The 23,753-nt window shown below is 55.2% G+C and overlaps 1 protein-coding gene across 2 annotated transcripts; it reads right to left on the minus strand.

Annotated features, from left to right (window-relative positions):
- Positions 1 to 205: 205 nt before the first annotated feature.
- On the minus strand, positions 206 to 22,255 carry SFXN1 (sideroflexin 1). Of its 2 annotated transcripts, none has more exons than XM_080676384.1 (11): positions 22,123 to 22,255; positions 14,580 to 14,752; positions 11,695 to 11,865; positions 10,946 to 11,044; positions 9,530 to 9,605; positions 8,665 to 8,750; positions 7,397 to 7,524; positions 5,586 to 5,635; positions 3,595 to 3,644; positions 3,143 to 3,190; positions 206 to 2,070 (listed from the first exon to the last, which is right to left on the minus strand). In XM_080676384.1, exons 2-11 carry the CDS (start codon positions 14,741 to 14,743, stop codon positions 1,974 to 1,976), a joined length of 969 nt encoding a protein of 322 aa, XP_080532510.1. In that variant the 5' UTR covers positions 14,744 to 14,752; positions 22,123 to 22,255; the 3' UTR covers positions 206 to 1,973. The 2 variants fall into 2 exon arrangements, with proteins under 2 accessions (XP_080532510.1, XP_080532511.1); XM_080676385.1 differs by lacking the exon at positions 22,123 to 22,255 and adding an exon at positions 15,609 to 15,829.
- Between the last annotated feature and the right edge of the window lie 1,498 nt (positions 22,256 to 23,753).

Consider the following 23,753-nt stretch of genomic DNA (forward strand, 5'->3'; position numbering starts at 1 on the left):
GGGTGGGGGCCTCTGTGTGTGGGGGGCAGCAAGGTGGAAGGCTGGGGACCACAACTAGAAATAGACTTCCTGCTAAAGGCATAAGACAAAGACCTCTCTCCATCGGGGGATACGGATGGCACCCCAGGCAGTGAGTCTGAACGGAAGGTGCCATCGACAGTAACATAAAACCGCATTATCCTTGACGTACAAATACGAGAGGATTTGCTTTCGTTCTGAGTTTATTTAACATTTCATCCAGCTGAACGGAAACAGTACATTGACCCTGACACTGGCAAGACACTGCGCTAACACTGAACGGCCGCCGCCACCGCACGGCCACTCCCGCCTGCGGGTCCGGCACCTTCCCCAGCTACTGCACCTCGTGGGGACGGCCCTCCGGGAGGTCCTCCGGGAGGCGGCGAAGGGCCTCCTGGTCCTTTGTTCCTCTTGATAAACCATGGTTACACTGACGGGAAGTAAAAGCGGAGCCGGGGCCCGTAATAATGCTAAACAGACACAGCGCCACGTTTGCTGCCACGTTTGCTGTCCCTTTCGTGACGGTGCCCCAAAGTGGCAATTCATCAACCTTCCAGCAAAGGTGAGGGTGCTGGGGGGCGGGGGTTCCCGTGAGCGGGTGAGCATTCCGCGGCCTCCGGGCGTGGGAGGGGCCTCCGGGCTGGGGCTCTCGGTGAGTGCACCCGGGAAGCACCTCGTGGAGACTGCCTTGAGTTTCAGGCTTTTACCACGTTTTCCAGAGCGGCGTCTGCGGTAACACACACACGCAAGGCCGGACGTGCGGTGGGAACCTCTTTTGCTTCAAAGGGTTTAAGACGGGAAAACGGAGAACATTCTGGAGGCGTAAAGGAAGGCTGAGGGGCCCACCCACCCACCCACCCTCGGAGAAGAGAGAACACACACGAGGCACACCCTGTTTGTTTCTTATGGGAATTCAGCCGGCACGTGGCCCGGCACGTGGCCCGGAGATCTGCCAGCACTGGTTCCACGTGTTTTCCACCGACCCGTCTCTGAGTTACAGTGGAACCAATCCACGAAGGGCACACCGCCTTGTGAACACGGGCGGACTGCAAACACAGTCTCTGCTGCATGAACTATGTGAAATGTGAAACCGCTACAGGGATGTAAACCGTAGTCCACGGAGCCTCATTTTCAAACAGGGCGGATGCAGTACACAACCTTCAAGTAAAATCATTTAGCCGCCGATTCACACACACATCATGTCCGAATCCTCCCGGGAGCCAACGAGATCAACAAGGACAGGACAAGACCCGCAGGGGCTGGACCTGCGCTCTCGCTCCTAAACTCCGCCGCACGGACCCGAATGTCCCGTCACGCAGCACCAGGACCGAACACGCTTCCTGCACTGACGTTCGCACATGTCAGTGATCTGAGTGTTTGATGTAAATAACTGAGTATCAAGCCAACGGGTATAACGTTTCCGAAAGAACGTGAAACAGAAGCCGTTTAAGAGTCGACCAGAGACGTCCAGCAGCAGGGAGCGCGCAGCCGGAGAGCAGGACGCCGCGCCACGCGTGTCCGTTCCGTGGCTCAGGGTTTACCCTACGGCCCATGTTCGCAGCTTAGCATCGGGGCTTGTGTGTTTTCCAGATCCCTGCCGAGCTCGGAGACAGAGGGATGAAAATGCAGCTTTTTACCCGATCCCCTCTGCATGACGGATAACCAGTTTCCTGAGCATCTACTCCGTGCCGAGCAGCGCTTTTGAAAACTCGAGGTGCGGGCTGGACTGCTGTCTTTGCGGAAACAATTACCATAAAAGCGACAGGGAGGCCTTTTCCGTTAATTATCCCGTGACTCAGATGTGAGGCGTGACGGGGGTGCCTGGCCCGCCCGGCGCTGTGCTGACGGAGCAGCCGACGCGACAGGCTAACGGGTCTCCGGGAGGCGCTGTGCCGGGAGGAGCCAGGCGGGCGGGCTCCCTGGCCGGGCAGCGGGCTGTGCGGGCGCCCTCCCCCTCACAGGCCCTTGTTGAAGTACACGCGGGGCAGCGCAGGGTGGCTCTCCCGCAGCGTGGCTTGCAGCTCGGCCTCCAGGCTTGTCACGGACATGGAACTGGGGGGGGGGGGGGGGGGAGAGGAAGGAGAGTGGTTACAGGGGCCGAGGCGGGGCCTGGGCTTCCACACCGAGGGGTGAACAGGGTGGCTTCCCTGCTGAAGAATGGCGGGGTCACGGACAGAGAGGATGGGCGGGTAATGGTGGCGTTCTCGGTCCGGGGAGGCACCTGAGAAAGGTCGTCTGGAACCCAGCGCCCCATCCAGAGCCTCCTCCGCGAGCCTAGCAGGGGTGGGCAAACTTTCTGACTCGAGGGCCACAATGGGTTCTTAAACTGGACCGGAGGGCCGGAACAAAAGCATGGATGGAGTGTTTGTGGGAACTAATATAAATTCAAAGTAAAGGAGCGGAGGGGAGAGCAAGAGAACCGGAGAGAACAGCCGGATCCGGCCCGGGGGCCATAGTTTGCCCACGGCTGGACTAGAGGGTGCAGACCTCGAGCCAGGACCTGGCCCTGCAGGCGCAGCCCTCACACCCCATCCACACGGCAGAACCCGCGGCTCCGGCCCTGGCACGAGGTCAGGAGGCTGCGGGAGACCTAGATCTGATGCAGCTGAACTGCCCGTCAATCCAGTGCTCACACGCACAGCAGCCTGGGACAGAAGCGCACGGGAAGGCTTTTAAGGCAGAAAACAAGCAGGAAGAAGGGAAGCAAACACGCCGCCCCCGGAGCTAAGTGCGTGTCGTTGCTGTTCCCGGGGGTGCACCTGCAACGCCCGGGTGTCTGCATTACAGATGCACGTGCCCACGGACGGGATGGCACGAGCCACATTTACATTTTCATCAAGGCAAATCTGCACCAGAGTTAACCTCTCACAAGAGGAGGAGCATTTTCCGGCGGAGCGGGTGCAGGCAGAGCGAGTTTTGAAATTAAGCAGATGTGCGTTTGCTTTCTGCCTCCAGCTGTTCCTTTTAGAGACCGTGGCTTCCTTCGTCTGCGTGAGCCTCTACTTCCCTACCAGTGAAATGGAACAACAGCCCCTGCGACGTGGGGTACACACTTGTAACTCAGGGGGGGTCTGGTTTGTCGGGTGAAGACTCATGATCGTCCCAACGAAGAACAAACACATACCTTTTCTGAGGAAAGAGGGCACAGCACAGAGGCGTAGCAAACACCAAACTGAAAAAAAAAAAAGAAAGAAAAAGGCAAATCAGAGCACTTGGAGATAGTCGACTTCTCAGGTTATTCCTAGTTTACTTTTCCAACAACCCCCCTTCTCTCTTTTGAGCCTCAAAAACCATGTTCTGTTCGTATCATTTTATTACACCAATGACTGCCAAAGTAATTTTTAAAAACTCAAAGAGATAACAGGAGTTTAAAAAGAATCATGCAAATAGTCCCAAATGTTGTAAGTTTCCCTGAAGACAGTTTACTTCCAGCTCATTATCGGGACGTAAGTCCCGGGGTTCCGGGACGTCCTCCTTTTCTAAACTGGGTCCCACGTTACCTCCCTCTCCTCCCTTTCATATGCTGCACGCGGATCTTTAAAGAGAAATGAATGATCTTGAAGGAATTCTACTCACCAGAAGCCAACCAGTCCGACCTGAATGGGCGCACTCATCCACGGGAACCTCTGTGACGGGAAATAAACAATTTTGGAGACTTTTCACACAGGCTCTTAGAGGCCATTCTTCTGCCGACGGAGTGGGAGGAACCCCGCTGTTACAAGGTCCAGGAGGACTGTGATTGGGGTAACCGGGGGAACACTGCAACACGCGTGCTAGTCCTGACTTCCTGTGCCTCCCACCGACAGTAAACGCACGTGCGGAGACCATGGCTTCCCGTTCTCCCCCTTGCACTCACAGCTGGCTGCATCTGCAGGCGAGCAGGCAGGGCCCAACCCTCCAAGCTCCGGGGTCCTTGTCCCTTCCTAAGGCACGTGGTAACGTATAAACCACCCAGGCCAGGGCCTGGGACGGAGCCGCAGCCCCACAAGCACCCCCTCATCCCCGCGTCTCTCCTCTGCTGCGGTCAGTACGGTTAAAGCAATGGCCTTCGCTGCTGTCAGTATGGTTAAAGCTATGGCTGGCAGCAAACATTTTGCCTGGCCCATCTTTTTAAACGGGAACGAAGGAGTTGGTCAGCCTTGTGGAGAGTAAGTGCTGTTAGATTTTTAGTTTTCAAAAGTGGCATCAAAACGCACTCTATGGGGTGATGAGTGGATGCCCGTGACCGAGGCCACAGGAAGAGCTGCAACCAAGTCGGGAACTGGTTGTCATGACATCAGCCAACGGAATTAAGAGGCAGCACGAGTGGTTAGAGGTCGTGACCCCAGAGCTCGCGTGCGAGGCGTACCCTGGTCCCCGAGGACTCCTCCGGTGAGAGGACATCACACAGGTTAACGTGAGGGAGGGAGGAGTGGGCTGGAGAGGAAGGGAGAGAGGGGGTCAAGAGGAGACAGGTCCCAGAGCCCCACCCGCAAGGACAGCAGGGAAGGAAGCGCTGGATCTCGCCATCTCACACGGTGACACGGAACGTCCCCAGGAGAAGCCCACAGACCCTGGACCCACCCCGGAAGTCTCCGGAGGCCCCCTGAGAAGCAGGGATGACTGAGCAGGGTGGGCCACCGGCCCCCGTCCGACGGAGGTTTTCATAAGGAGATCGAAACCCTGTCCTCGCCCTTCCCAGCGTTGCGACGTCCGCGCTGGTCACAGGCTTGGTGATGGAGGGCAAGCTAAGTGCCCAGTGAGATGTTGTGAAGGAGGGACTTGGGCCCGTGGGCCTGGGGCAGCAGCCCGCTCCTTCCGGGTGGCTCCTGCCTCAGCCCCGGCTGACCTGTCCTCCCAGGACGTGCACAGCACAGGCGGGCGGTCCAGGGGGAGGGCTCTCGGTAAAGACGGATCCCGGAGGTCGCCGACGTAGCCTGCGACACCCATCCTGATGCCTCCCCCTCCTGACTGCTCCAGCCCCACCCTGCAGTCATCCCTGCTTCTCAGGGGGCCTCCAGAGACGTCCGGGTGGGGATCAGGGTCTGTGGGCTTCTCCTGGGGACGCTCCAAGGAACGAAGGGAACTAGAGCCACCCTGACACTCCATCCCACGTTCCGTGTCACCGTGTGAGGCTGTGAGAGGAGTATCACTGGTCCACATCCCGAGGCTCCAAGAAAGAGTAGGAGTGGGTGCTGACCTGGGGACCCTTTCCTCACACGGGGTGGGGGCGTCAAGGTGACAACCTGGGTGTGTCGGTCAAAGGAGGGCAGTTGACGGATGAACGAATTGTTCTCTCCCAAGAGAAGTAAACCAGGGGCAAGTCCCTGTTCCGTGAAGCTGCCTCCAAATCCCCTCCCATTTCTGATAGTGAGGGACGCGGGCAGCAGCTTTCATTCGTGGGAGCTTTTTCCAATATCTGAGACTAGACATGAAATGTTCTGGAACCACCTTTTCATTTACGTAAGTGCCCGAGTGCCGCTGGCCTTCCGATTCTTGGCTCGGGGTTTAGGCAGGAATAGTCTGTGCGGTGAGGGCTGGATCGGAAATGGGAGGACGGGGACAACAGCAAGCAGAGCCGGGCTCACCTTCAGAAAGGCCTTCTTCTCCAGGGTGTTCATGATGAATGGGGGGATGGCTGGAAGGAAAGGGAGACCCGCTGAACGCTTTAGCTCATGTCTGTTTTCAGCTCTCACTCCCCCCAACAATTTGACAAAAGGCGTATGTCGCCTTTAAGCCTTTTTCACACGGCAGGGTGAAGCTATCTGCAGTAATTCTCTAAAATACTTTAGGATTGGGGGGGAAATCCCCTGTTCCCATCTTGTAGAATTTTGAAAAGTAACGTAATGCTCTTTTCCAGCCAGAAAGCTCTATAATCTTGAGGAGAACTTGACATTTAACTTTAAATACGAACAGCGCCAACATGAGGAATGTCTGCCTCCTGTACCAATAAAACAAAGGCACCGTGGTGGGGGCGGGGCAGCTGTATGGAGCAGAGAATAAAGACTCCGCCTTGAGCCAGGCACACGCCCTGTGGGTGGCCCTGGGAGTTACCCCACCTCTGAGCCCCAGCTTCTGGTGTTCTCACCTGTGGAGGAGCCGACCCAGGGAGTGATGTGTTTGGTTCACTGATGCACAGACACTAGTTCAATCTGTGTGTGTGGAATGGATGGATGGAGTGGATGGATGGGTGGATGGGTGGATGGGTGAATGGATGGGTGAATGGATGGGTGAATGGATGGGTGGATGGATGGGTGGATGGGTGGGTGGATGGGTGGATGGGTGGATGGATAGGTGGATGGATGGATGGGTGGATGGATGGATGGGTGGATGGATGGATGGATGGATGGATGGGTGGGTGGATGGATGGATGGATGGATGGGTGGATGGATAGGTGGATGGATGGATGGGTGGATGGGTGAATGGATGGGTGGGTGGATGGATGGGTGGATGGATGGGTGGATGGATGGATGGATGGGTGGATGGATGGATGGGTGGATGGGTGAATGGATGGGTGGGTGGATGGATGGGTGGATGGGTTGGGTGGATGGATGGGTGGATGGGTGGGGTGGATGGGTGAGTGGATGGGGTGGATGGATGGGTGGGGTGGATAGGTGGGTGGATGGGGTGAATGGATGGGTGGATGGGTGGGGTGGATGGATGGGTGGGGTGGATAGGTGGGTGGATGGGGTGAATGGATGGGTGGGTGGATGGGTGGGGTGGATGGGGTGAATGGATGGGTGGATGGATGGGTGGATGGATGGATGGGTGGATGGATGGATGGGTGGATGGGTGAATGGATGGGTGGGGTGGATGGGTGGGTGGATGGGTGGGTGGATGGATGGGTGAATGGATGGGTGGATGGGTGGGGTGGATGGGTGGGTGGATGGGTGGATGGGTGAATGGATGGGTGGATGGATGGGTGGGGTGGATGGGTGGATGGATGGGTGGGGTGGATGGATGGGTGGATGGATGGGGTGAATGGATGGGGTGAATGGATGGGTGGGTGGATGGGTGGATGGGTGGGTGGATGGGTGGGGTGGATGGATGGGTGGGTGGATGGATGGGTGGATGGATGGGGTGAATGGATGGGTGGGTGGATGGGTAGGGTGGATGGGTGGGTGGATGGATGGGTGGATGGGTGGGGTGGATGGGTGGGTGGATGGGTGGATGGGTGGATGGATGGGTGGGGTGGATGGGTGGATGGATGGGTGGGGTGGATGGATGGGTGGATGGATGGGGTGAATGGATGGATGGGTGGATGGATGGATGGGTGGATGGGTGGATGGATGGATGGGTGGATGAGTGAATGGATGGGTGGGTGGATGGGTGGATGGATGGGTGGATGGGTGGGGTGGATGGGTGGGGTGGATGGATGGTGGATGACAGTCATACTGACCCATGCCGGGCGCGGCCATGAGAATCCTGGAGACGACCACTTGTGTGATGGCTTGCTGCGCGGCCTGTGCCGACTCACCCAAGCGGGTCCCGTTCTCGTCTGTGACGGGGATGCCGACTTTGAGTTCCCTGCAGAGTAAAACGCATGCCAGGGTGTTCACAGGAGCCTTCACGACACTGCTGAAAGGTCAGGCCCCACTGAACCCCTTCACCCACCCAGGAGTCATCTGGGCACAACCAAGTCTCTTTTTACGTCCTATGAACAAGTTTAACCCTCGTGCAACAGGCACAAAAGTAAAATGACAGTCACTTTGTAACAAACAAAGGATAGCAGTTCTAATGAAAATACGCCTCCCAGGGTGACTGTGCTCCTTAAGAGTAAGGGTGATTCTTATGCTGATGTGCACATTTGAGCGACTTTCCAAATGAGAAGTAGACCTGACACGGGGCCGCGCCGAGGGACCGAGGAGGACCAAGGAGTCACCAGCAGAGGGCGCTAAGGGGTATTTGTAACTGGTCAGTAACCAGGTGAGAGTTCCAAACTCTACCCTTACAGCTCCTGCTGTTACTCTGTTCCTCCATTCCAAAGTGTTTTTTCTTCTTTTTTCTTCTCTAAATTGTAAAAAAAACCTTCCAAAGATAAAGATTAAATTATTTTAAACTCCAAAAGAAAATTCTGGGGGAAAAGAAGGACCTGTTTGAGAACAAACTTTCTGTGCGTAGACCTTCTTTGCCCTGAGATATGCTGTTCGACTCTTTGTGATACAGAAGTAGAAAGGGTATTCTAACTTCCTGCACTGAGCCTGTCCCAGTAATTAGCAGCTCAGTGGCTAAGCCTGTTTATTAGTGGACCCATCCTCACTTCCAACTCCAGATTATTCTGACGCAAATCCCCAATCTCATAGGATTTTATCTGTAAACTAGAGGCCCAGTGCATGGATTCGTGCACTGGTGCGGTCCCTCGGCCTGGCCTGCGCCATCTCACAATCTGGGACCCCTTGGGGGATGTTGGAGAGCAGGTTTCAGCCCGATCCCTGCAGGCCCGATCCAGACAGGAGGGAGCCCGATCCTGTGCGTTGAGCATCTGTCCCCTGGTGGTTAGTGCACGTCATAAAGACTGGTTGGCTGGTCATTCAGTCATTCGGTCGCTTAGGCTTTTTTACATGGAGATGTTAAAACAGTTTTCAAAAGTTTCAACGAAGTGCCTTCTTATGAGAATCTTATTACTACTGCAAGCACAATCCATTTCTAGAAATGCCCAGGACTGACCTTTGCCGCATCAGTGGGATGTTGATGCAATTTGCAGCAGCTACGGCGGCAAAGGGCACGAAGCGTCCTATGAGTGGTGACACGTGCTGCAGAGGAGAAATCGAAAGCGTGACCTCACTTTCCCTGGATCCCTGGGTGGCAATGCTTATGCTCCCTGAAAACTACTGGAAATGCAGAGTCCCGTGCATAGAAACTCAGGCCGGGAGCACGTTCCCCACCCGTTTCCCAGCGGCATTTTGGTATTTCTGGCTGGGCGTATGAGACTTCTGAGACATTCTGGCAGCTGAGTGTGGAGGGGCGTTGAGTCCCAAACTCTTGGGGTCAGGTGTTGGCTCGCCCCCTCTTCAAAGGCGTGGCCCGAGGCCCGCGGCCCGCACAGCCGCTGGTGGGTGAGCACGTTAACTTAGCACCGTGCCAGGCACAGACCAGGGTTTTGGCTGTGGGTGACAGCCCTTCCCAAGGAAGCTGTAACTAAAACATGCAGTCGCACCCAAGCTGGTTTGGCTCAGTGGATAGAGCATCGGCCTGCGGCCTGAAGGGTCCCGAAGGGTCCCGGGTTCGATTCTGGTCAAGGACACATGCCCGGGTTGCGGGCTTGATCCCCTGTAGGGAGTGTGCGGGAGACAGCCGGTCAATGATTCTCTCCCATCACTGATGTTTCTCTCTCTCTCTCCCTCTCCCTTCCTCTCTGAAATCAATAAAAATATCTTTAACAAACACACCCACACAAAACATGCATTCGAAGAGAATGACCATCATAGGAAAGTGAAAGGACTTGAACTATTCTGAGAAACAACGGAGTGCCGGGAGCCAGGCCGGAGAGAAGCCATTCCGAAGCTTTCCCGTGGAGTCAAGGTCCGCGCACCTTGGCCAACGCGTTGAGCCCTAGAGCGGTCGCCACAGCCCCAGTTGTCGCAGACACGTAGGCCGTTCCCAGCTCACTGAGGAGAGAAAGAACAGCGCACACGTAACGGTGACTGTCAGGAAACCGGTCCTTCGTTCAAGGAAATGGCGGGGAACTGTGAACGGGCGTGATAAGAGTGGAGAGTCCATAAAACAACGTCAGTACCAACCTGCAGGGGGAGTGACCCAGAGAAAGGGCCAGCAGACCCATAAGCAGGGGGGTTCCCACGTGTGACCTGACACCACCCCGAACATGGGCATGGATGGAGAAGGGGCGGGAAGGAAGGGGCCCGTGAGTGCGCAGGACACGGCGAGTGTGGGAATACGCAGTGGCCTACATGTCTGTGGCACATCCACTAAACTAAACTAAACTAACTTTCCCAAATATTAATATACGCACAGAAAGGAAACGTGCAATGCTGTTCTTCCTAGAATGGTATCTGAGTGTATAAAAGTCCAAAACGTCTCATCTCTGAAATACAATTAAGCCCAAGCCATTCTGTCCTGTTTAGGAATGCATTTTAGCCCTAACAGGTTTGGCTCAGTGGATGGAGCGTCGGCCTGTGGACTGAAGGGTCCCGGGTTCGATTCCAGTCAAGAGCATGTACCTTGGTTGCGGGCACATCCCCAGTGGGAGGTGTGCAGGAGGCAGCTGATAAATGTTTCTCTCTCATCGATGTTTCTAACTCTCTATCCCTCTCCCTTCCTCTCTGTAAAAAATCAATAAAATATATATATATATAAAAAAATAAAATGAGTATCTCCTTGTTAAAAAAAAAAAAAGAAAGAAATACATTTTAATTTTAGCTCACGGATTGGATGCGCGGCGCTGTGACATCACTGCTGGTTACCCATGACGGCAGTAGAAGAACACAGACTGTCGAAGCAATGTAGGGCGATAAAACCACACACTGGCGTGTGGGCAAGCCGGCCTGTCTAGAACTTTCCTCAGGGAGGCACAACTTAAACCCCCTCCACGTTCTCTCTGGCTCCATGGATGACCGCTGTGTGAGGCCCACCAGGTGTGAAAGCCCCCTTGACCTCTGCAGGGATCAGTCACACAGCGGGCGCCGCTGCTTTTGGCGCCGGCGTCTGTCCACACGCACAGGGCCGACATGTGGTTCACGCCAGGCCAGCCTGAGCGGCCGTGTGTTCTGGGGGAGGAGAGCCTGGGGGCAGGGGGAGACCTATCTTCCTACGGCGCCGCCAATGGCAGGAGTCATGTCTGAGAATCAGGCCAGATGAACAAATATCTTGATGGAACGGGAGGGGAACGGCCACTGATGAGAACATATTCCACAATGGACTTCTGAATCAGGAGAGTGTCACCGCCCCGTCAGAGGACATGGGGAGGGCAGCGGGGTGCACGGGGCCTTACTTGACGGTGAGGGGGGCGTCTCCGCTCCTGTTGGTGTAGTTGACCACGGCATTGAAGGACTGGTTGACCCACTGCCAGAACACCACCGCCGGCGTGGTCCTGAAACAGAGCGAGCGTCACACCACACCACCACCGTCGCCGCGGCCTAGCCGTTTGTGGGACAGAAAATTCGAACCCCAGGGACGGGAGGACGCTGGGCGCAGGACCTGGTGGCGGGGCAGACTTTGCCGACCCTCCCCTCAGTTTCCTCAGTAGTCAGAGACGGTGACACTGAGGTCAGGGGGTCGTGGCAAAGACCGCGCTCACCCACACTTCCTCTTACATGTGGGGAGAGCCTGGCACACTGTCAGGCCTTTCTCTCGGGAGAAAAAGAAGCCATTTGTAGGCTACGTGGTCCTGACCCCTCCCACCTGCACGTGCGCCCTCACCGTCTGCCTGCACCTCCACCTCCACCTCCACCCCTGCACCGATGTAGGAATGGAGGAAAGAGAATCTGCACAGACACTCTTTTACCTCCTTCCTCCACCTCCTTGCCTGTGGGTCTGAGCTTTAGGGGACGAGCTCAGCCTCCTGTGAGCAGCAGAGGGAATATACTGAGCAGAGAGAAAGGCACCAGAGGCCTGGGGCTGCGTCTGTGCAGAATGGGACTCGACAGGAAATGGTTCACTTTAATCCCATCGTTCACACACACAGCCCACTTGAAGCTGCTGTGCTAGGAAGGGAACTGCTGTCACCGTGCCAGAACTGACCGGTAAAATGTCATCATACAGCCCGTGATGGTCATGTTCATGGGAACCTGCGCTGACATCCGTCCGATCAGAACCATCTTTTCTCCAGTGTCGGGGTGAAAAGCCGAGTCGTAGATGTACTTTGCTCTCCACAGTTCATTTTCGGTGAGACCTGCAGGGATGACTCCTTGTCTAGGAAACAACAACAAACGACACAAAACTGCTCGTTTCGAACGCCTCACCCGCGTCTCGGGACAGGCAGCGAGGGGGCTCTCAGGGTTACACCTGCCTCCTGGACCGAGCGCCAAGTCCCTCCCAGACTCAGAGAAACTTCACCAGCACCAAGGACAGCACCACTTCAAAGGAACACCTCACACCCGCACATCTCGAATTACCTACTATTTGGAAAAACCAAAACATGCCTAATATCATAGGGAAATAGTCAACTTTGAAATATTCTTTGTGTTAAATGACCTATTTAAAAACATATTTTGAACTTTGCAAACTCTACAATATTTTTTAGGCGACTGGACAAAAGCTGTGGCAATCAAGCACATTAGTTCATCTTTATACTAGAGTTTGAAAACCTAGATTAGACGGGCTCGTTATTTTTTTTCTCCTTATCAAAGAAACACAGAGGCATTGCTAGAAATTTAGGAAATCCAGGAATTCATTCCAGCAATTACATCGTGGAAGCCTTCACCTGCCCAGCACCCCTGGTGAGGAGTTAGTGAGCACACTGTCACCCTCCCTACGATCCCTGTGCACGTGCGTGTTTTTAAAGGCGTCACACTAGACCTGCTGCCCTATAACCGCCTTTTTTATCAGTAATGTTAGTGAGCGTTTCTCTGTGTCTTTAAATATTCTTCTAGCCCAGTGGTTCTCAACCTTCCTAATGCCGCGACCCTTTAATACAGTTCCTCATGTTGTGGTGACCCCCAGCCATAAAATTATTTTCGTTGCTACTTCATAACTGTCATTTTGCTACTGTTAATGAATCGTAATGTAAATATCTGTGTTTTCCGATGGTCTTAGGCGACCCACAGGTTGAGAACCGCTAGCAGGGTCGCCTAAGACCATCGGAAAACACAGATATTTACATTACGATTCATAACAGTTGCAAAATTACGGTTATGAAGTAGCAACGAAAATAATTTTATGGCTGGGGGTCACCACAGCATGAGGAGCTGTATTAAAGGGCCGCGGCATTAGGAAGGTTGAGAACCACTGTTCTAGACCATCCATCCTGGGTTAACTCCTCCCCCCGCCCCACAAAGCATGTCCACCCGGAACCCCAGGATGTGAATTCATTTGCAAACAGGGTGCTTGCAGGCGTCACTCGTTGAGATGAGGGGCCCATACAGGACGGCCAGTGCAGTGGCGCAGACAAGGCCGCGGCTGACAGAGGCGGAGGTCTCGCGACGTGGCCACCTGCCAGGGAGCACCCAGAGCCACCGAGAGCTCGAGGGAGAAGGAAGGACTCTCCCTGGAGCCCCCGGGGGCACAGGCCTGCCCTCCCCTTGGTTTCAGATGCCTCGTCTCTGGAGCAGGGAGAGGACGTGTTCCTGTGGTGTCAAGCCACTCCATTTGTGGTCCTCTGTTACGTCAGCCTCAGGAACTAGTCCATCATCCTTTTAAATGGGACTGTGAAACGGTGTATTATACCAGCCGCCTATGCTGACAATGTCATTGCTTCTCAAAAGGACCAGGAAGTAAATATCCTCATAAATAAATCTATCCCGGCTTCCAAGATTGTATAAGAACGATTGTGAAAGAAATGAGTGCATTTGCTGAGATAAACGCAAGGCGTCCTCAAACTACGGCCCGCAGGCCACATGCGGCCCGCCGAGGACATGGATCCGGCCCGCCGGGTGCCGCTGCCTGTCCTGCTTAGCAGCCGACTCGTCCCGGGCCCGCAGTGCGCGTAGGAATTTGTTCATAGTTTTTTTTTAAACTATAGTCCGGCCCTCCAACGGTCTGAGGGACAGTGAACTGGCCCCCTGTTTAAAAAGCTTGAGGACCCCTGGTAGAACGTGCAATGTCTTCTTTCCCTCTCCTTTGTCATCAGCACCAGCGACCCCATTGCTTGGTAGCTTGTATGTTTACCTTATCTAGGGGCGGGGAGCCTTTTCTCTGCCAAGGGCCATTTGGATATTTATGACATCATCCGCGGGCCATACATAATTATCAACTTAAAAAACAGCCGGCTGTATTTGGTCAAACATTTAATTACCTCGCCCCGCATGCCTTGGCAGGGCAGGACCAAATGATTTTGCGGGCCTGAGCCTTATCCGGCCCCCGGGCCAGACATTCCCGCCCCTGCTTTATGGACCGTGGCTAATCCCATCCCCAGTGCACCTGCTGACCTGAGGGCTTTCATTTTCCTGTAGTCTGTGGGAACAAAGGGACTTCCTGCCTAGAAGGCCTGGCCCACTCGGAGGTTATACAGATGTTCACTGCACTTTATCTCAGAAGCAAACAGCCTCCCCCAATTCTTGGCAATCTGCCTGTTGTCATCCGCTGGAGACAGGATGCCTGGGTGGCTGCAGATGCAGGCACTGGGTGTGTTGGAGAGAAGGGCGGGGCACCGTGAAAAGGGGACTTCACAGACTGGTACCCAGGCGTCGGAGGGAGGGCTGTCTTACTTTGGGTACTGTGACTCCTGGACATGTGTGTTAAGGATCAGCAATGGGGAACAAAACACATCTTCCTAGTTCTATCTTATTTTTAATAAAAAGGATTCCATTGCAAAAAACCCAACACACACACACACACACACACACACACACACACACACACACGTCAAGTTGCCAAGTGAAGGTTTAACGGCACTAGGCTAACAAGCCAATAGGCTAACATGACGAACTATTAGCATATTCAGCCCGAAGCGTCATCGCGGATGTTACCTGTAATCGTGCACTGTTTTCCTGGCGTTCTCCAGCTGCTCGTTGGTGAGCAGGAGGTTCCTGGGATCCGTCACCGTGAAGAAATGATTGGCTCGTCCCACAAACGTGCTTTGGTCCCATCGAGGCTCTCTGATGTTGATGTCTGGGGGGAGTTCTCCGGACATGGTCGCCGACTGGGAGGGTCAAAAAGACGAGTCCCGTGAAGCCTGACCTGGCCCAGGCACCTCAGAAACTGGCCGTCTCACGGCTCAGGCGAAGATGCTACCTCCCCAATACCCTGCTGCTAACGGCGGGGAAACCTAACCCCAAAGCTAACTCTGTCCACGAATCCCAACCCAATTCCATAACTTCCACATGTGCCTTTTTGTAAGTCCGTGGCGTTTCACCATGCCTTCTTTTGGGGAACCTAGAAATAGTCTAGAGAAACCGGAAATAGAAAAAGTTGAACAGAAAGCCAATAGTAGCACGGCCTCATGTGGGAAACCCTTCTTCTGGGAGAAGCAATCAGCATCAACACTGCTGCGTCGGAGCTGCCTTTGTTGTTTCTACCAGTCGGAGGGACCGAGTCTCCTGGGGGGAAGGACGGAGGTCTCCGGGCGGTGGGAGGGGGTGGATGCAGTTTCCCTGCAGGCTGTTTACTGGGAAGGAGCCCAGCATCCCAGGCCTTGCGGGCGACCTGCGGCCCCCGCACCCCCGCCCCCCCCCCCCCCCCCCCCCGCCCCGCACAAGGTTAAAATGAGAGAGTGTCCTGAAGCACCTCGCGGTCCTGACGGTAGTTCATGACAGCGAACGGAGACGGTTGTTAAATGACAGCTGACCTGGGTAGATGAGGACCCAGGTGGCGTGTTGAACGGCTCGGGAGCAGGGCACCCTCTGGCAAGCAGAGAGGAGCCCCGGGGAGCTGTGCCAAGTGGGAGGCCTTATGGGCAGCAGGGGGAGGGGATAGGAAAGGAAGGGTGAACTCATCTTCTCAGGGGGCCGGAAAGGGAGCGATGGGGCCGATGACCTCGTGACCTCACAGGCGCTGACCAGAAAATTCCAGACGGACCAGTTAGGATTCCATCCCTGGGGAGGGTCCAGACGGCAACTAGGTCAGGTATTAAGTTCTGGTTTGGTGTCGTGGGCTTAGCCCAAGGGACTCCATTTTGGGGCCTGTGGCTTCCTCCCCACACCCTTGCAACAGGTGCTTTTCAGCGAGGAACTTCCCGGGGTCCGGTGGGGAGTCATTCTGTTACGCATTCGTGACGACGCTGCGGAAAGCAGGCGTGGCAAGGGTGAGGGACCGAGCCACACCTCACGGGATGGGCTGCACAGGGCACCGAAGGACGTGTTCCAGGATGAGTTCGCTCACTTTATGACAACACCCGGCACAGGTCAGAGACACCAGAGGGAGAATCGGGGGACATCAGTCGGCGGGGGGGGGGTGCAGTCTCTCTGCCACATCTACCTGAGGCTCTGCAGGGGGAGGAAATGCAGAGCAGCCGTGAAAGAGGCAGGATGGCGCCCCCCCCCCCCCCCCCCACAGCACAGGAGGGCTAAGCGAAGGGCCCTCCCCCCACGAGAGGAGCCCACTGGCCAGTCACCAGCGGGCGAGGACCTGCAGGGTAGCTTTGCACACCACGTGGCAGCTTTCTGATCTGCAGCAGGGTCAGAGTTCGCCATCTGGAGAAGTGATGGAATGGGGTGCGGAGGAGCGGAGGAGGCTGTGAGGCTCCAGAACAGAGACCTGGAGAGCAGTGGCTGGTGGAGTGGAGGGCTCCTTGATGCGGAAGTACAGGCGTCCCTCCTTTCACGGTGCCTCGGCGTGTTTTTTACAAATTGACCGTTTTTTTTTACAAATTGACGGTTAGCGGCCGCCCTCGGGGGGCAGGTTGAGGGCCCACTCTCCCAGGAGCATTTGCTCCTCCAGTCTCCCTGCCAGTGTGGTAACTGTTGCCATCTGCAGACTTCCTCGTCCTCATTCTATCTGTGATGGGACCTGGGACCCGGGTCTCTGATGTCAGTGCTGTAACTGTTCTGGGCACCGGGGACAGCGCCCATAAAGGATGGGGCCTTCATGGATCAGTGTTGCTCTGACTGCCCAACCACTGGCCATCCGTCAGTCCGCCTCTCGCTCTCCTGGGGCCTCCCGTCCCCTGAGACACAACCAAAGTGTAATTGGGGCCGTTAACCTACAAGGGCCTCTAAGTCAAGCACGTCAAACTCGCGGCCCACGCCGCATGCAGCCCACAGCCAATATTTTTGCGGTCCAGCCAATAATACGGTATGTAAGCAACGTTTTAATGAAAATTTCATAACTTAACTTTTACAATATCCTGTTATATATAATTAATAATAACGAACTACAGCGTTTGCTAATGGCTGATGACTATAATCGTGTTGCATTCATTTCCCTTCACGCCTTACACGCAGGCGCACCATTTCTCTCCACTAATACCAGCAGCGAATATTTTAGCAGCTGATGGCCACATCATTAGTCCTGTACTAACTTGTTTGGTGTGAGTACAGGGAATATTTCGCTTTCGGAGAACAAGAAAAATAGGTTTATTTGTGTTATGCTTATTAATTTGTGCAGTTATTTAGTGTCTGGTAAGTTAAAATTCAAGAAAAATATTAATTTTTATTAAATGTTCTATTATTTTATGTTAACAATTACTCATTTATTTGAGCCCTTTATATTCGGCATGTCTCTATCGAAATAAACCTACGTTTCTATGAAAATGGAAGCTTTTGTGTTTTTGTGGCCCACACACACTTCAACCTTGGTTATTTGGCCCATGTTCGCCTTTGAGTCTGACACGCTTGCCCTACGTGTTCACGTGAAAGGGAGAGCCAACCCTCCCGCTTTCAGTCCCTCAGTTGAGTTGTGGATGGAGCTGGGACTTTTAAAGGTACAGCCCAGTCTGCACGGACCATCCTGGGAGGCATGGCACCTTCCTTACAGGTTAGATGTGACAGTCATCACAGCCGTGCAAGGGCAGGGACCGCCTGCCGGGACACATGAGCCCTCGGGCAGCTCCCGTGAGTCATCGTGACCTGTTTAGTTCCTAAGCGTCCTGAACCAGCCGGTTGGCTGAACCTGAGTTCCTGGCTCCAAGCGGCACCTCCCCGTCTGTCCTGTAACTTGGAACCCGAGGGCGGGTGATGAGGGGAAGGGTGTGCCCTGGGGGCAGCAGGCCTGAGTTCAGATTCCGGCCCCGCCCACTCTGCGAGCTTGCCCCTGCGACCTGGCAGGCGTTATCCCACACTCCAGGTTTCTGAGCCTTTATCAGCAGGGTCAGGACGTTGCCTCGGAATATCCACTAACCCCCTAACCACGTATTCTAAGAGCTTGCCTCCTATCATCTCATCTAACCCTCATAACGTTCGGCTACCAGGGCGGTTCGCTGACTTGCTCGAGTACGCGTCGGTGCCCAGGTGTGACCCTCAGCTGTCGGCCCCAGTATCCCTGGAGAGGTGGCTGTGACCAAAAGAGATCTCCCCGGAAATCCCAACAGAGCTGGGTGGGCCCGGGAACCTGGCTTTGAAGAAGTATACCAGCGGTACCCAATGACCAGTTACGCCTGGGAGACGCTATGTTTGAAAGAATATAAAAATGATAAATAAGTAATGACCGCGTGCCCCACCCGGTACGGAGAGAGTCTTCCCCTCTGGGGGGCGATAAACGTATTCAGGGGACTCCACGGCCACGCTGGCTGCTGGGCCCGCTCTTTCTGGCTGGGTCCTGTGGAGGGCCCCCCGCCCTGTGGCCCGCAGCCCTGGGTGCCTTCCCTGACCACCCGTGGGACCAGAACTGGACTCCGACCACGGCAGTCTGGATGTTGCCCTGGTTCTGCCCCTCTCTGTCTAGCCCTGTCACCGGAGAGACGCTTCACACCGCTGAGTCTCAGTTTTCCCATCTGTAGGATGGGGATCAAATTGCTCACACAGTGGGTAGAGGAGTGGCAAGCTGACGTGTACAGAGGCTTTATGGCCCTGGATCCACTGCGAACTGCGGACAAGGGGGGGGGGTCGTCCCTAACGAGCCAGGTCCAGGCCAGGAGGCTGCTGTCCCAGGGGCTGAAGTCCAGCCCATAAAGGCCGTGGCTGGGGTGGGGGTCGGTGGGGAGGAGTGGAATGGAGCTTTGCTGCCTGGGTGAGCCGAAACGATGACCAGAAATGTCCACGGAAAAGAGCTTTTCCCCAAGAGAAACTTCTTCAGCGGTTTCCCTGTCGGAAGAATAATCTCCCGTGATTCCACAGGAAATAAGGTGGCAGGGAATGTGCTTTACCGGGCTTAGTAACAAGGACCTTTAACCCTGGCTAAAGATTAACGACGACAACGTAGGCATTTACCTGGAAAAGGGGTAAAACAGCTGTGGTTTGAAAGGGCTCAGAAAGAGCCTGCTGACTGCCATGTCATTAGTCTGGTTTCCTGATAGGGCCAGCCAGGGGAGGGACACGTCCAGGTCACTGCGGGGCCACGATGCGTGCCCTCAGGTGCCCGGCACTGGGCTGGCCATGCGTTATCAGAGTGCTAAGTCCTGCTCCAGCCCTTTAAGGAACTGTAGTTCCTCAGAGAAGCCGAGTCCTCAGCCCCGATGGCCAGCCTGGCTGTTGGGTCTGACTGTGCTCACACTCCTGATGCTCGGGGCCCAAGGTGATGTGTCCGCCAAGCAGCCGCGCACTCAGGAGATGAACAGCAGACCTGGCTGTTTGGCTTTGAGCTGGTCACCCACACATTCCTTCCCTATGGCCGTGGCCACGCAGGAGGCCAGGTGATGGACCCCAAGGCTGAACCTGGGCGAGCAATCACATTCCCGCGAAGGGCATTGCTCTTGCAGGGCCGTCTGCTGCACCCTCTCCTCCCGTCCAGGGAGAGGCTGTGTGGGAGGTGGGTCCTGTCTCGAATCAGGAGGGCATGGGGGGTACCGCCTTCTGCCTGTCTCCCTTCCCCCCACCCCCACTCCCACCCACCATGTGGACCCCACTCTTCTGTGAATGTTAAAACACCCAGGTAACAACACGTCCTTGTCCACATTCCAGTCCTCAAGATCAATGTGGGGTTTGGGTTTCTTCATCAATATCTTAGGCTGGGTGATGTTCTTACTCATTAAAAAAAAACAACCAACTCTATTGGTTTCTACCGAGATGGTGGCATTAGCCTGTAAAAACGATAAAATACCACCAATCTGTAACATTTTGGACATGTTCCATTGACTATTTTACCCATTTTAAAGAATCAACTCACAGGTTATATAATCTGTCTATGAAAAGGTTTCACAAATTAACAGTAGTTAACCAGAAACTGAATAACTCTGAACTTCTTATGGCTGGATGTCGATTTGTTACGTATTCTAATTTAATTTTTCACTTTCTAGGCTAACTTACACAGTCAGTTTTTAAAAAATATATTTTTTTCTTGATTTCAGAGAGGAAGGAGAAGAGAGAGATAGAAACATCAAGGATGACAGAGAATCACTGATTGGTTGCCTCCTGCACGCCCCCCACTGGGGACTGAGACCGCAACCCGGTCATGTGCCCTGACCAGGAACTGAACCGTGACCTCCTGGTTCAACCACTGACCCACGCCAGCCAGGCAGTATTTTTCTTTAATGACTTACCTCGACTGATTTTTTTCACCTTTAACCTCAAGTGAAAGGTTCTACCCATGATTATACTCCAACTAAGTACATCTAACCGCTGCCAGAGAGGGTAGCTGCCCGAGTGGGAGGATGTGGGGGCCACATGCACTCTGTGGCGCCAGAGAGCAGAGCGGCTGCACCCCCTCGGAGTCTCTCTGCCCTGGTTGTCCTCCTCCGCAGGAAGTGAGGATGCGGAAGGGTGCTCCCTCCCTGTTGACCCTTCCTATTCCCATCCACCTGGGACCAGGAAACTTGCCCGGAACGTGAAGAGCATCCTAAATATTCTCCCGCTGCTGGATTGCAGCCCCCCTGCTCTGCCGGTTCCTCTCCGACCCCTGGAACCACAGGCACCGTCCCTTTCCTGAAGTCCATGGGCCTCAAAGTCTGCGCCGTGCCCCCCCCCCCCCGCCCCCCAAGCCCTTGAGCACATCCTTAGAGCGATTGCATCATGGGGCTGGGTGGGAGCTGCCGGGTCCTTCTCTTCAAACACCATCATTTTTGCAAGCCAGACGCCTGCAGGCCTGAGCGGAGAGAGGGCCTGCTTGAGGTCCCCGCACTTCTTGGTGGACCTCCACCCACCCTCCCGGGGTCCCCTCTCACCTTATCAACCTTATACCCCACGTCTGAGTCCAGCACCGTAACGGCTGCAGAGCCCCTCATTTGCCTGCACGCCTCCTTTCGCCCATTCCGGTGCCCGGGACACGAGGAAACCCCGTGAGCGGGATGGACACAGGAAGAGGAAATCTAGGGGCACCCAAGTCCGAGTCTGTAGGTGAGGCCGCAGAGAGAAGGCGGGACTTCTGGGAAAATGACCCACAAGATGCCCTGGCTTCCAGGCAGCGGCCCGTGGAGGGAAGTCACTCTATGGGTATCTCACTCGGTGCCCCACAGATCCTCATGGAGGTGCCTGTGGTGCAGGGCTCTGCTGGGCCAGAGGATGGCGAGGTGAGCAAGGCAGACCCCGGCCCGACCACAAGGAGAGAATAAAGCAAGTAAAGTAGGTGAGCAGTTCATTGCAACTGCTGACAAATGCTATTCAAGGAAACGCGCGGGTGCAGCTAACAAAGGCTGTGTGCGGAGGGCGGAGATTTCAGACAACTCGGCGGGAAGCCTCTTTGAGGAAGCAACACGTCACTGCCACTCGGGGGGCTTGCTCTAATGATGGCCAGCGGCGTGACCTTGGGCAGATTGCTCACCCTCTCTGGACCCCAGCTTTCCCATCTGATTAGGAAGGCAGGCCGGGTACTTCACAGCGCTGGAAGGATGGGAAGGGAAGGGACCTAATTCCCTGCACACGTGGCAGATAATGGGGTTATTGCCGCCCTGAGGGGTCAGAGGCCTGTGACAGATGGGACAGATCAGAAGAGCGCAGAAATGCAAGGCTGGACCCAGCCTATTGCCCATCTCTTCCCAGCTGGACTGTGAGTTCCAGGGCAGGGGCCAGGGTCACCTCTGACCCCCGAGCCCCGTTCTGCCCCAGCAGAAGCCAAGAACGAGGAGCAAGAGGAGCATGAGGGGCGCGGGGTCGCTGCCACCTGGTTACCTAGCGACCGTGCGCGTGGCCGGTCCCACAGCAGCCATCTTGGATGGCCTCCCCACCGCGAGTTGTCGCTGCCGCAGGACAGCGTGGCAGGGGGCGTGCGCGCGCTCGAGGACCCCCTCCCATCTGGGGAGCCCAGGGAACTAGGCTGCCGGAGTGGGGAGCTGTCCGCAGCCGATGGCAGGAGTCCCCGGTGCAAGGACCCCTGGCCCCGCCAGTCCCGGCATGGTTAGGGGTCTCCTATCCCTGCGCCGGGGTGGCCCTGAGGTCGGCGCGCGGGCTGCACCGCTGTATCCCCGCCCGAGCCCGCGCCTCCCCGCCGGTTCCCTGAGCTTTTCCCACCCATCGCGGCCGCGCCGCACCGCACCCCGAGACTCACCGCTCCCCGCGGGCCGCCGCCAGCGCTCCTTGCGGGACCAGGTAGGTGGTGCCTCCGTCACCACCGGAAGCGCTTCTCCCGCCACCACTGCCGAGTGCGCCACGGCTCCCGCGCGCAAGGACCCCAGTCCAGGCTGGGCGCGTGCGCCTGCGCCGGGAGCCCCGCCCCTCCCCGCCCCGCCCCCTGAGTCGCGGTGTCGCCCCGCCCACCCCTCGGTCTGCGCCACACCGCGCCCGCGTTTTAGCTTCTGGCTTCTGGCTCCTGCGGGGCGCCCTGTCTCCCTCGCGACCCCCCAAGTTCATCCTCACGGCGGGGTGCGGCTCCGCTCAGGCTAATGCCACGTTTTTCATTTTGGCTTTCCAAGGGAGGACCCCTCTACTACTACTTAAATGTCTTTATTCCCAGGGTCTTGCGTAGGGTCAGCATCCATGTTGTCCCCCCACCTCCCACGCATTTCTTCATTTAAACCAGCGTTTCCCCAGACGTGGAGTTGGCATCACTGTGCTCCAAGGCGGTTTTAGGTGGTACACGTGCCATGACCTGCTTTCTGTCCTAGAAAGACTCCCTCTAGTTGCTGTGTGGAACCGGCGGCCGGGGAGGTGACGTGGAGGCAGACAGAGGCCGGAGGGAGGGACCGTGGTGACCAGGGGAGAGACCATGGTGGCTTGGACCGGGTCGGTAATGGGAGGTGGCAAGAATTACTGGATTCTGGGTCTTTTTCGGAGGCAGATGAAATCTAATAAATGGTGAATTACATCATGTTCATGGATAGTCAGATTTCATGTTCAAAGTCGTAAATTTCCCCCTAATTAACCTGTACGTGCAGTGCAACTCCAAGCAAAATTCTGACATCTTCTAGGGTGTATAACTTGACAAAGTGGCTGAGAAAATGTACATGGAAAAATAAAGAGCCCGAAATAGCCCAAACAATTTTGCAGGAAAAGAGCAAAGTAGAGTGACTCACCCCATAAATAGGCGGCGTGTTTGTGCAGGGACCAACGTCTAGCTGAGTGCACCAGAGCCGCCAGGCGTGGACCCGCCAGGCGTGAACCCGCCTTACAGAAACCTGCTGGCGTGGCATTCCAGGCGGGCGAAGGTTACACGTCGTTAAAGGACGCCGGAGCATCTCTAGCTTATGCCATCTATGGGAATGTGTCCCTGTGTATGCATTCAACTCCAGACTGATTAAAGACCCAAATATGTAAAACAAATCTCACAGATTTTTAGCAGCCATTTCAGAGGGTATCTTATGACCCCAAGATAAGGAGGCATTCTTAATTTAAACACAAAAAGTACAATATATAAAGATCGAAAAGCCTCATTAAAACTCAAAAATTCACACCCATCATGACACCAGAATAGAAGTGAAAGAGTTCACAGAGTAGGAGCAACTATTTCAACCCATGGATCTGGCAAAAAATAGATCTCCAGAAACAGAGAAGCATTCACAAAATAGTAAGAAGAAAGAGAAACAACCCAACAGAAAAACATATAAAAACATGAATATATGCACCTCACAGATAAAGAAAACCCAATGGCCCCGTTACACAAGATACCCAACCTGGCTGGCAATTCAGGCACTCGGTGTGGTTTCGGATATTTTTGGGTGACACTCCGCATCCTCAGAATGC

The sequence above is a fragment of the Plecotus auritus genome (genome assembly GCF_963455305.1).
Source record: "Plecotus auritus genome assembly, chromosome: 6".
Lineage (NCBI taxonomy): Eukaryota > Metazoa > Chordata > Mammalia > Chiroptera > Vespertilionidae > Plecotus > Plecotus auritus.